General features: G+C 49.4%; 1 protein-coding gene across 1 annotated transcript; it reads left to right on the top strand.

Moving 5' to 3' along the window:
* Positions 1–3,944: 3,944 nt before the first annotated feature.
* On the top strand, positions 3,945–4,874 carry NEUROG1 (neurogenin 1; the record flags this gene model as incomplete). The annotated part of the gene is made up of 1 exon (XM_082453419.1): positions 3,945–4,874. Exon 1 carries the CDS (start codon positions 4,140–4,142, stop codon positions 4,872–4,874), a length of 735 nt encoding a protein of 244 aa, XP_082309545.1. The 5' UTR covers positions 3,945–4,139.
* Between the last annotated feature and the right edge of the window lie 9,173 nt (positions 4,875–14,047).

Here is a 14,047-nt window from a genome sequence, read left to right on the forward strand (position 1 = left end):
CTGCCTGGTCAGGTCAGTAAGGCTCTGGCAGAGGTGGGGGACAAAGGCAGGAGAGAGCACAGAGTCACTGCTAGCTCATGAGGTGCCTTTGTGCACATGTGAAAAGCAAGGCTTAGCGAGTGCTGGAGAAGCTAGATTTTAGCCCCGACTTGCCCTGGATGCCCTTGTGCAATAAACCACTGGAACAACTGTGACAGCCCTGCTCAGAGAGAAGCAGCAGGAGAGGAGACAGAAAGGAAAGAGAAAGATCACCATGGCCATTCAAGGCCTATCACAACTGTCCCCTAACCTCATCAACTAGACTCCCAAAGAAGCCCCATTCAGACTGGCTGCCACAGTCATCCTTACTCCTACCTTCTACCTAGATTGTCTATTCACATCCCATCTACGCTTCAAGGCCTTCTCAAGTCCCCCTGTCCCAGGAAGCCTTCCCTGACCATCCCCTTCCCTTTGGTGGGTGCACAATGCTCTTCAGATCTGTTCCCTTAGTGGGCCCCCAGTACTTCTCTAAGCCAGTGTCAGGTCACCTTTCTGTGGCCATGTCTCCCCTGCCCCAAGACTATAGCTCTGCCTGACTCTCCACAGAGCACCTGGCACCATGCAGGTGGCATGCAGTAGGTGTTTACTGTGTATTTACTGATTAATTGTGATGTAAAAACATGGAATGGGGGCTGAAAAGACCCCTGAATCTGTTCCTAATTTGACCACCAGTAATCCCTGGGTTACCTGGAGAAAAGACCTCCCCATCTGCTGCCCTAGTTTCCATGTACAAGATGCAGCAGATAGGTGAATAAACTCCAAGGGTTCTGCCAACCTTGAATCCTAGGCTTATGAGACTCAGAGCTGATGGCCCCCCATCAGCCAGGTTTTCCCCCCTGTCACCCCAGTGTCTAGCACAGTGCTTGGCCCAGAATAGGCAAGCAATATGACATATGGGTTGCCTCTTTCTCTATGCTTTGGCAACCTTAGTGTTTAACTTGGTGCCTTATTTAGCAAACCACAGACATCAAGCTTGACCAACTCAAGCAAAAAAGCCCTACTGGAAAAGGCCTACTATGGAGATTCTCATGCAATCAGTGGGTAGGCTGGAGAACCAGGCTTGGAAAATGGGGGTGTGGGGGGAAGGAGGTGCAGAACCACAGCTGAAAACGCTCAGGGAAAAGCTAGGTCAGGACACCCACTGGTTCCTGGCCACCTCTGCCACCACTGGCCACTGCCCTTCTAAGCTGCTGCTACAACACAAGTGTACTCTGAACTGTCACCAGCTCAGAGCCTAAGTTCCAATGGGGCATGCAATTAACCCACTTAAATCACATGGCCACACCCTAACTGCCAGGAATGGGGAGAGAGGTGTTCATGCATTCACATTCCTCAATGGGAAGGATGTTCAGGGGCAAGGCAGTCAAGAAATGACAAATGGCCATTCGGATGACTCTGTTCCCTTGACCAAACAGATTCTCTCTTCTAGTAGTTTGGAAAAGAAGCTGTAGTATGTTGAATAGTGGCTCCCAAAAGATATGTCAGCCCAAAACCTAAGAATGTGAACTTATTTGGAACAAAGGTCTTTGCAGCCGGAATTAAGGTAAGGATTTCAAGATGAAATCATCCTGGATAAAGGTGGGTCCTAAATTCAAGTGGCCAAGAGACAGAAAAGAAGACACAGGAACACAAAGGAGAAAAATACAGACGTTGAAGTGGTGCATCTAGAAGCCAAGGAATCCCAAGTGTTGCCAGGAGTCACCAGAGGCTTGAAGAGGCACTGACCGGATTCTCCCTCAGAGCTGCAAAACGAGCCAACCATACTGATGCCTTAATTTCAGACTTCCGGCCTCCTGAACTGTGAGAGAATAAATTTCTGTTGTTCTAAGGCCCCTAGTTTGTGGGAATTTATTACAGGAGTTTCAAGAAAATAATATAGGGGCCCAGAGGTGTCATCAGGTCGAGGCTGGTTGGAACGTGCTAGGTCCATGGGGAAGCTGATACAGGGAGAGAGACACAGGGCAAAAAGCAGAGTGAGGACTCCGGGCTCCTGCAGGATCACACAAATGCCAGCAGCCTTTGGGTTCTTTGAGATGCCCAGTATTACCTACCAATTTCCCTTTCTCGCTTAAGCTGATTAAAGTCACTTTTGTGACTTCTGGCAAACCTGTTAGAGCCCTTGTATACATGTCCAGCCTTCCCCTCAGGTTCAAGTATGTGTGGGGTGCAGCAGCGGGGAAGGGAGGGCTGAGTTGAGTCCAGTGAGCTGGAAGACAAGCACTGGTCAGGGAATTCCCTGGCAGTCCAGTGGTTAGGACTCCGTGCTCTGCCAAGCACCCGGGTTCGATCCCTGGTTGGGGAACTAAAATCCCACAAGCTGCGGGGTGCAGCAAAAAAAAAAAAAAAAAAAAAAAACAAGCACTGGTCAGCCACCCAAGATGGAATCTGCCTCCAGATGGCATCCCTTCTTCAGAAAGGGACAGTGTCCCAAGCAGAGTCACTCGGGCTCTGAGGACAGGTCAGGCACCAGGCCCAAGGCCACCACTGAGATATGGTGAGGAGGCTGAAACTTTTCTGAAAGGTGTTCATTTTGTTTTTAACTCCCCACCCCCATAATCTGGTGCTGTTCCTTAGTGACTATTTTCCCCTAAGCACAAAGTTGGGGGTGTCTGGATCTCTATCGCTCCAGAGCCAGCATTGGTGACCAGAGAGAAGCTACTCCTAACATGCAGAGTGGAATCCTTCTGCTAGGACGGGCGCTTTTCCCTCACTAAGAGGGAGAGGGGATGGGGGGAGAGGGGCTCCACTGAGTGCTTGCTACCGTCTCTCCTGGGCCGGGAAAGCCTCGCTGGCTCGCGAACCTGAGGGGGTCTCAGAGGCTGCAAGCGCCGCTCCAAGAGACGCAGCACAAAGAGGGGTGAGGGTTGGCGCTGGGGGAAGCAGCGAGGGCTCCCGGAGGGAAGGCGATTCACATGCCTCTGTTACTTTAAGAATCTTCGGACAGTGTTGGGGGCGGAGGATAGTTGGAGGGTTACGGGGGTTTGGCCAAGACACCACCCAACTTGGGAAAGCATCCATGCCTTCGCTTTCCTCGCTGCCCCCCGCGCGCCGGCACCCTGCCCTAGGTGAAGGTCAATAGAGCCATTCCCCTACTTCTTCACCAACCTGGACGAAGCAGAGGTACCTAGCTCCGCCCTCTGCCCTTTGAGCCACACCCGGCCACTCTCTGGTTTTCTTAAATAGGGTTTTCCCTGGGTTCCCAGGGCGCTGCATCTCGCAACCATTCCTGGGGCGCTCGGTCACAGAAGCGCCCTGCCAAGTATCCGAAGAACATCATCTTACATCATCCTCAACAGGGTAGACTTGTGCCCCATTTTACAGATGGGGAAAGTGAAGTCAAATCACTAGGCCAAAGTCACGCAGCCACTCAGCAGCCTGAGAGAGGGAGCTAACCCAGGGTCCCAGCGGGCTCCAGGTTTTCGCAACTCGCTGCGCGGCTCACACTTTCCGCCCAGCGCCCCGCCTCCCCATCCCACCCCAGCTAGGGGCTCCCGGCCCGCCCCTGGAGGAGCGTGCCTTGGCGGCTAATCGCCGGCCGCCCCCGCCTCCGTTTCACTGCCTAGAGACGCCCGGGCCGGGTTAGCCCGGAGACCGCCCCGGGGCCGCGGGACGCCGCCGATTGGCCCGCGGTAATTACGGGCACGCTCCGGGAGGGGGGAGGGGCGGGGTGGCCCCCCGCGAGCATAAATTATGCAAATACCCGGGCGCCGCACGGGGCTGACCTGCCGCCAAGCTCCATTCACGGGGGCTGCCTCGGGGGCGGAGGTGGCTAGGGAGGGGGGCGCCCATTGTTGTGCCGAGTACTTAAGGGGTCCTGAGGCCGGTCGTGTGCCACACTCGGTACTCACACGAGCTGATCTGATCGCCGGCGAGATCACTCGGGAGACCGGCGGGAGCGTGGCCCCTGCAGGCGAGGCGAGGAGTTAAGGCCAAGTTCCCGGTGCGCCCCTGCGCCCTTCCAGCCCTTGGCGCCCGCAGTCGGCACAGAGTAGACCCGGGCCATCCGGAACGTAAGTGCGCCCCGACGGCCCTGCCCTCAGCCCGGGCTCCTGCCTTCTAAGCGCTCTCTTAGCTGTCCATCGGTCCTGCACAACACCACGATGCCAGGCCCTCTGGAGACCAGCCTCTCGGACCTCGACTGCGCCAGCAGCAGCAGCACCAGCGACCTGTCCGGCTTCCTCACCGACGAGGAGGACTGTGCCAGGCTCCAACAGCCCACGTCCGCCTCGGGGCCGCCCATGACGGCCCGCAAGGGCTCACCCGGGATTCCCGGGGCGTCGGACACTCCTCGTGCGCAGGACGACGAGCAGGAGCGGCGTCGGCGCAGGGGCCGCGCGCGGGTGCGCTCCGAGGCGCTGCTGCACTCGCTGCGCAGGAGCCGACGCGTCAAGGCCAACGACCGCGAGCGCAACCGCATGCACAACTTGAACGCGGCGCTGGACGCGCTGCGCAGCGTGCTGCCCTCCTTCCCCGACGACACCAAGCTCACCAAGATCGAGACGCTGCGCTTCGCCTACAACTACATCTGGGCTTTGGCCGAGACTCTGCGCCTGGCCGACCAGGGGCTGCCCGGGGGTGGTGCCCGAGAGCGCCTCCTGCCGCCGCAGTGTGCCCCCTGCCTCCCCGGGCCCCCCAGCCCCGCCAGCGACGCGGAGTCCTGGGGCTCCGGGGCCGCCGCCTCCCCCTGTGCCGCTGCCGCCTCGCCACTCTCTGACCCCAGTAGCCCCGCCGCCTCCGAAGACTTCACCTATGGCCCTGGCGACCCGCTTTTTTCCTTCCCGGGCCTGCCCAAAGACTTGCTCCACACGACGCCCTGTTTCATCCCTTACCACTAGGGCCCCTTTTGAATACCGTTACCGTCCCCCTCCCCCAGGCGACGGACAGTAGGTGGGGGCCCAGTTGTGGCCTTGGGGCCCCAGGTCCAGGCAGAGGAAGGAAACGGGAGCTTTAAAGGGGTAGGGGATACCTGAGCCGCTTGTTAGGTCGCTGCACCCTCGCAGTGGATGGCCCTTAGTCTGTTTCTCCAGCCCTCAGCCCCGGGCCCCTCCTGCCCGCCCCTAGACGGCCTTTCCTTTTGCACTTTCTGAACACCACAAAACCTCCTTTGTGGCTGGCTCAGAGCTGACCCCAGCCACCACTTCAGTGTGATTTAGAAAAGGGACAGATCAGTCCCTGAAGACGAGGTGAAAAGTCAATTTTACAATTTGTAGAACTCTAATGAAGAAAAACGAGCATGAAAATTCGGTTTGAGCCGGCTGACAATACAATGAAAAGGCTTAAAAAGGAGAGACAAGGAGTGGGCTTCATGCATTATGGATCCTGACCCCCACCACTGCAGGCTTGCTCTAGGAAGAACCCGAGACTCTTGCGTAGCTATTCAGGCACTGGGCTGGAGAGTACTTTAATTTATTCAAGATGCTTCATTCATATGAAAATGTATTTTTGTACATAAAGAGTTTATTCTATTATTATGAGCTATCAAAGTTTACATTTTTGTACTGCAGATATTTCGTGTAAATAAAAACTAAATAAAAAAGAAAATAAGTCACCAAGCTTCTTGCCTAATGTTGGTGTCTCTGGGATTTTTCTTCCCTTCCACTCGCTGTTCAACCACTAAAGTGAAACACTATCCCCACCCACCTTCAAAACTCCAGTCCTATCTCAAAACAATTAAAAATAAAATGCACCTGATTTCCACCAAGAACTGGATAAAGAGAGACTAGGGCATGTTGAGATCCATCATTTCCTTTCACCTTGTAAACACAAGGGAGATCTTTCAGGCTCCCCATAAGCCAATTAAGACTTTTTAGTGGGGAATTAGCCCTGATATGCAGCTACCTGTAGAGGTAGGGGCGGTGGGAGAGTCTTTCTTTTGAGGAGCTCCACATCAGCTGGCTCTGTGTTTCAAAGAGAGGGGATTAAAAAGATCAATACAGTGTGACCACTGGCTAGGAAGTCCCAGTGACAGGTGGGCCCAGGCTGGGCAAGCAGAAGGGTCCACTCTTATAACAGCCTATTTAGAGGGGGAAATTGATTTGTAAACAATGCCTCCAAACTGTTGTTCATTGAGGCTGGGATCACCCTGGCTGGGAGGTATGGGATGGATTATGCTGGTGTGGTATCCCTGGATGGGTGTGCAGCTGCCTAAAATTGTGAGGGTGTCCTCACCTCTCCCTCCCCCCACCCAACACCACGCTGTGCCAGCAGTGTCCACAGAGGGGGGCACGCGGTGGACTCAGTCCTGGCTTGCTCAGCTAGCCAGGGGCAACAGCCAAAGCTTTCATTTGCTGCCAGAGAAATCAGCCGCCCAAACTCAGTGGGGATTTTTCTGGCTGTGGTGTGTTTGTCTGACAATTAGCTAACAGCACAGGCCAGTAGCAGCTTTTGTTGTAAATCTCAGAATGTGGATAATTACAAGAGATAGTTCCTAAAATGCAGTTGCTGCCTGTTCCCCCAGCTCATAAGTTACCCCACATTAAGACCAATTTTTTTTTTTCATTGGTTTCCCCTTTTCATGAATATAATTATTTACAAGGAGGAGGTAGAAATGGGTTCAGGAAAATAGTATTCTATAGCGTTAGAGAAATCATATCTGTTTAGGAGGTGAATAGAAGCAGAGGCCAAAAGTAAGGCCACTAATAGCATTTTTCCCTTGTGGAAATGTTTCCCTCCTCACACACATGTCCTGATGAGTTGGATCCACAGAGTCAGATGCTGGGTCCCCAGCAGTCATTGCTAAGTCCAGCTATGGTCAAGGAGCCCTCTTTCAGATAAAAAGGCTCCTTTTCAGAAGGTTCTGAAAAGTTGGATGCTTTCTCTAACTGCCCTCAGAGCAGAGACAAAGAGTCTTCCAAGAAATCTTCGGAAGTTATGAGGGCTCAGAACTGAGTTGCTTCTGCTAAAAGATCCAAGGAAAAAGTTGTGTCTCCTGAATGACCCTGCCCGGGGCCCCACTCTATTGTCTGTCTCAGAATTAATTCACTCTACCAGCTTTGCATTTTCCTATAGCAAAACACACAAATGGTCTGCATCAGATTTTCTGCTCTCCCGTGCATAGGATGCTTGAAAGTGCCTCCCTCCAGCTTTCTAAGGGGTTCAGGCGGGGTCTGCGAGAAGGCAGGTCCCCTACGGAGACGCTGCTCAGCCGTGGTGTAGGTGCACGTGTCTGGGCTAAGGGAAGAGAATGGCTGATGTGTATCACTGTCCAAAAGCCTTGGGAAAACCACCAGCAGACAAACACCCCGGGCATCCTGGAGCCAACGCCTGCAGTAGAACCTTTGTCTTATACAACTGCCTACAGCCAGCACTGAAAAAGGAAAACAACACTACCTCCAAGACTGAAGAAGAGCAAACTGTACTCCCAACTCTGTTACCAAAATAGGATCACAACTCAAGGTACAGGGCCCAGAGCACCTTCCATCTAAAGAAGTATCTTTAACAACATGGATTGCTGGAGGGACTCTCCACCTCTGCCAGTTAATACTGTTCTTTTTTCCACAGAAGCAAGCGTATAAATATGGCCTTTGTAGCTCCCAAAGAGGAGAAAAGAAGGATGGTGATTTAAAATGCTTATCCCCAGCCCAGGGGCCTCTTTCTTCCTGCAGCAAACTCTCTGTTCATCTACCGGTGCTGTGAAGGCAGGCTGGGGTTACTAGAGTATTCTAATCAATCACAGAGCATAGAACATCCCGCTGACAGCCGCGATTCACTTCCTCAACAGAATCTTCCACTGAGGAATCATCCAGCACTTAGAAAAGCTTATTAATTCTCTACCTGGATCTGTCTCTTTGCTTCTGTCCTGGTGTAACATGTGTATTTTTACATTCTGCTTCCAAGTCTTGGAGAAACCAGGTCAGGGAAGATGGGGATGACGTAGTAAAATGAAGCATTTCACTCAGCCTGTCATTTCTTTAATGACTCTATCAAGCCCTGCTGTGTGCTGAGCACCGTTCTAGGCACTGGGCTGACCAGGACAGAGCCCTCACCCGAAAGGAAATTACACGCTAATGGGGAAAGACAAAATCAACTTATGACAGGTGGTGGTAAATGTTGAGAAGAAAAATAACGTAAAATAAGCGGAATATGGGTGGAAGGAAGGTTGCTCTTTTAGAAAAGATGGCCAGGGAAGGGCTTTTGATGCGATGACATTTGAGCAGAGGCTCAGATGCAGAGGGAAGGAGCAAGCCTCAGCAGGATCTGGAGGGAAGAATCCCAAGGAGAAAACACCACCCTGGCCATGCACCATCTAGTAAAGGGACGAGGAGGCTGATACACTGGAGCAGAGGGCATGAGGCAGGTAAGGATGGAGACAATGGGGGCAGTTCAAATCATGATTTTTTTTTTCTCAAGGTAATTGAAGTGTTGAAAGAAGAGGAGTGTTGTGAAATTGCTTATATTCGTAAAGGCCACAGTGGTTGTTATAGGAATAGCAGGGTTTAGGGGCCAGGGTGGAAGCAGAGACCCAACTAAGCACCTGCACCACATTAGTCCTGAAGAAAGGCTTACACTGGTAGAAGGGGTTAAGACTGGTCAGAACCAGGACAACTTTAGAAGAAGGAAACAACAGGATTTGTTTTAGGGTGTGAAAGAGAGAAATCAAGGATGATTTCAAGGATTTGGGTCAGGAACAATGAGCACACAGAATCCATCCCCAGAAGTCCTCTACAAATGGTTAATTTTGCCTGAAACTGCTCATTTTAGCTCGCAAAGCAAAGATGGAAACAGGAATTGCAGTGTCTATAAGATAAAGACGGGTTGCTGCTAAAGACAACCATAGCTTTTTCTGGCCTCAGTGTCTAAGAGAAATGCCTCAGAGAAAAGTTATAATGGGGGGAGGGTAGGGAGAAGGGGCCCATGATGTCCAGGGCAATGTCCTCGATAACATCATCACCATTAACACCCTCATACCAGCTAACACTTACATAGCACTTATTCTGTGTTCTATGCACTTTCTAAACACACTACACATATTAATTCATTTAATTCTCACAACCCATGAGGTTGATAATATCATTATCTCTGTTTTGCAGTTGAGAGAACTGAGGCACAAAGAAGTCAAATAATTTTCCTAAGAGCACACAGCAAGTAAGTCTCAAAGGTGGGATTTGAACCCGGACAATCTGGTTCCAGCATTTCTACTGCTTCTTACATTGTCTCTCTTGGAATGGAAATGGAATACAGCTAAGCAAAAGGTATCATGGGCCACGGGCTTAGCTTTCTGAGGCCCAGCCCTATCCAGGTATAAGCTTAATCATAGCTATAGGCAAGGCCCCTGCTGCCATATGGGGCCTTTGGTTGAATGAGGAAAAGGGCTCATTCCCCGGCTTCTCCTGGTGCACCAGCCCTGCGATAGGGTGCACAGCAGGGTGAGTGGAGTTTCCTCTCTCCATCCCCCAACCTCCCATGGGGGCTGTGCATGGGGCACAATCCCTGTGACCTGATCTAGCAGCCCTGCCTAGAGGCAAGAATAAGTCAGTGGAATGTGCCTCTTCCTGACTGAGATAGAGGAAGCCTGCAGAGGGTTTGGGGTGAGTTTTCTGGCAAGGACCTGGGGTGTCACTGCTTCAGTTTGCAAGGCCAGTAGGGCTAAGAGCCTGATGGCATCCTTTTGTGAAATATCAGTCTCTTCACCATTCACATCTGGCCAGAAAGGCCCCACACATCTTACCAAGGCCTAGACTTCCTTAGAAAATATTTCTGGGGTTGCTCCAACCTAGGCCAAGCAGGGAATCAAGGTTCCCAAGTTCCACTCCAAAGAGCCTAATGGTGAAGATTAGAGCCTGGAAGGTGCTCCAGCCAACTTCCACCAATATCCTACATCACCCATTAACAAAGAATAAGCCCAGGTACATTGAACTGTAGGAGCTGTCACTTCCTGGGATGGCTTAGGACAAACACTTGGCTTCAGTACTGAGCTTACCATCTTGCCTGCTTGCTAGTGGCCAGGACCAAATCAACCCTGGAGGCAGGATGCCAAAACTGGATGATGGGATTTCAATTATATCGCTTTGGTTTCTACCACAACCTAGCCCAGAGGTACCCAAAGCTACTGGACAAAAGAATCATCCAGGAAGCCTTTCTTCAAAAAATGTAGATGCTTGAGTCTTTCCTCCAAAGATTTTCCTTCAGAGTATCTACAGTGAAGCCCTGGCATTTGTATTCTTTAAAAAAGTGCACAGATTGTTAATAAACACAGCAGGATTAGGAACCCATGTGCTTTCAAGAGATTGTTCTCCCACAAGATCCATTCTGTTCCCCCGGTGGCCCCAATGGAGTTGGAGCCCAGATGTGCATGGAAGTGGAGAGAACCCTCTGCACATTTCCATCGTATGTTCATGGGACACACATGACAGGATGGTCCTTCAGACTTCTTACCATCTTGACAGGACTAACTCCAAGATGGAGCCAGTAAACCTCACAGTTTTACAGTGATGCCCAATTGCTCCAAGCCCAGAATCATTTTAGATTTCACTTGTGTGGAGCATGGTGACAGAAACTGCTGGTTATTCACTGAAATCCATTCTCCTCTTCTTCCTGGACACATGACTATACTACATTTCCCAGAATTCTTTGCAGTTAAGTGTGACTGTGTGACTGGGTTCTTTTCACTGGACCATGAGTGGAAATCCTGCAAGCCATTTCTGGGACTACATCTTCATGACCATGGTGGGAATTTGCATTTGGGGGTACAATGTAGAAAGCATCTAAGAACATCAATCCTGGTCTAAAAATGAGGAGGAGTCATATAATCTAGAAAATCATAAATTTCTTCAGCTAATCGGAGATGTGAGGTCATGAGGCAATTAAATAAGGGAATTACAAGAGGAGAAAGTCCCTTCAAGGAGAGACAGAACATGTGAATTGTTTCATCTTGGGCAAAGCATGCCTGGGAGAGAGGTGGCTGCCATATAAGCAGGTAAGAAGAAATCAGCTAAAATTTTAATAAAATCTTAAAAGCCAATTGTGGGCTAGGGTGTCAGGTTGGAATAAGAGAGTTTATACCCACTTGCAAGCTCTTATCCATGGTCCCCACTAGGTGCTCACAAGAAAGATTAGGCCAGGGGGGACTTCCCTGGTGGTGCAGTGGTTAAGAATCCGCCTGCCAATGCAGAGGACATGGGTTCGAGCCCTGGTCCAGGAAGATCCCACATGCCGCAGAGCAGCTAAGCCTGTGCGCCACAACTACCGAGCCTGCGCTATAGAGCCCACGAGCCACAACTACTGAGCCTGTGTGCCACAACTACTGAAGCCAGCGCACCTAGAGCCCGTGCTCCGCAACAAGAGAAGCCACCACAATGAGAAGCCCGTGCACCACAACAAAGAGCAGCCCCCCCGGGCTGCAACTAGAGAAAGCCCGTGCACAGCAATGAAGACCCAATGCAACCAAAAATAAATAAATAAATAAATGTATTAAAAAAAAAAAAAAAGTTTAGGCCAGGGCAGAAGACCAGAGGGAGTACCCTTGGTGGTGAAGGCGTTCAGGAGGTGATTGCTGCTTGGGAATAGTCACTAGTCCCACTCACTTTCCCAGACGTGCTATCTTAAAGCAAAAGCAGTAAGCCTCTGAAGAAGGGGTATTACCTTTCCTACCATATAGGCAAATATCTATTGATTCTGGGCAGAAATAGAAGCAAAACCCTCCTGTTTCTGGTAGAAGGGTAGGAAACTGTCTCAACTTCAGGAAAAAGGCAAAGATCAACTGCTGGTGGAGGAGAAGTAGGAGAAAACACCCTCTCTCCAGAGGGAAGGGCTGGGATCCTACACCAATACTAAGTAAGAGTCTGCTACTATGAGGGAAGGAACAGGAAACTCCTTCCCAAGAACAATCACAGTTATAAAGCAAAGGTTGGCTGCCAGGGGGATGAAGAGCTGGAAATCCTCACCCTGGAAGCCAAGATGCATAGGACTTGCTGAAAACTGAGGCTGGACCCCACTTTGTGAAGTTAGCATTGAGTAAGAAGCAACATCAGTCTAGTGCTGGTGAGGGACAAAATCATGGAGAGAGAGAAACCCCCTGGGGCACAGGCAGGAAAGATTGACTGAAAGCTGAGAGGGAAAAGGAGCACTGAGAAAAATCATTTGGTACTCCCCTCAGTAAAAGTACATGATAACAACAGCCCACTGCTGAAGAAATAGGAAGACTATGGTGCACTAAAGGTAATAGTAATAACAACAAGAAAATGCAAAGCAAACTCAACTCCTGGCTATATTGACTGACCACTTCCTCTCCATATTAACTGCGTGACAACAGAAAAGGCATGTCCCGGCATAAAATTATTTACCTAACAGTTTCTACTGTTCCTGTACACATACATGATGCCCAGCGTTAACAAAAAATTACAAGACACACAAAAAAGAGTAAGAAAAACAACCCATTCCCAAGAGATAAAACAATCAATAGATCCAGACTCAGATATTAGCCAGATGTTGAATTTTCAGATAGGATATTTTAAATAGCTATGATTGATTAATATGGTAAAGTATGTATTGGAAATTGTGGACAATATGCTTATGTTAGTCAGGGTTTTCCAAAGAAACGAAACCAACAGGATATATAGATATATGTATAAGAAGAGATTTATTATAGAAATTGTCTCACATGGTTATGGAGGTTGAGAAGTCCCATGATGTGCTGCAAGTTGAAAAACCAGGAAAGCTAGTGGTATAATTCAGACCAAATCTGAAGGCCTGAGAATAACAGGCAGCCAATGATCTAAGTCCCAGCCAATGATCTAAAAGCCCCAAAACACGGAGCACTGATGTCCTAGAGCAGTAGAAGATGGCTGTCTCAGCTTAAGCAGAGAGAACAAATTCACCCTTCCTCATCCTTTTGTTCTATTCAGGTCCGCAATGGATTGGATGATGCCCACCCACATTGGTCAGGGAGGTCTTCTTTACACAGTCTACTGATTTAAATGCTAATCTCTTCCAGAGACATCCTTACAGGTGTCTCCCAGAAATAATGTTTTACCAGTTTTCTGGGCATCCCTTAGCCCAGTCAAGTTGACACATAAACTTAACCATCACAATGCTTAAACAAATTGGGAAATTCAGCAGAGAAATGACAACTATAAAAAGGAGTCAAACTGAAATGGTAGAAAATAACACATGATATCAGAGAAGAAGAATTCCTTTCATAGGCTCATCAATAGCCGGGACATTTCTGAGAAAACACTCCATGAACTCGAAAATCGGTCAACAGACTATATCCGAACTGAAACACAAAGAGAAAAAAAGAGTAGGAAAAACCACCACAGAATGGAGCATTCGAGAAATGACATCAAATAAAAACCTGAATCTATATAAAGAAATGAAAAAAAGAAGGAAATGATAGAAATAAATGTAAAAGACCCTCTTTTTTATTATCTTTTTTTTTTTTAAGAATCAATTTTTTTAATTTATTTATTTTTGGGCTGCGTTGGGTCTTCGTTGCTGCATGCGGGCTTTCTCTAGTTGCAATGAGCAGGGGCTACTCTTCGTTGTGGTGCACAGGCTTCTCACTGCAGTGGCTTCTCTTGTTGTGGAGCATGGGCTCTAGGCACATGGGCTCCCACAGTTGCAGCACAGGGGCTCAGTAGTTGTGGCTCACGGGCTTAATTGCTCTGCGGCATGTGGGATCTTCCCGGACCAGGGATCGAACTTGAGTTTCCTGCATTGGCAGGAGGATTCTTAACCACTGCGCCACCAGGGAAGTCCTTTTTTACCTATCTTAAATCAGTTTAAAAGATAATTGTGTAAAACAAAATGAGTAATACTGTACTGTGGGGCTTATAGCATAAGTAAAATGTACAAGAAAAATAACCCAAAGAATGGGAGGGATGAATGGGAATACAGTTGACCCTTGAACAACATGAGTTTGAACTGGGCAGGTCCCCTATATGTGGATTTTTTTCTTCACTAAATATGTACTGCAATACTACACAATCCTCAGTTGGTTGAATCCACGGTGGGACAGCAGATATGGAGGGCTGACTCTCAAGTTATTCATGGATTTTCCACTGGGTGGAGG

This window comes from Balaenoptera physalus, assembly GCF_965194825.1.
Source record: "Balaenoptera physalus genome assembly, chromosome: 3".
NCBI lineage: Eukaryota > Metazoa > Chordata > Mammalia > Artiodactyla > Balaenopteridae > Balaenoptera > Balaenoptera physalus.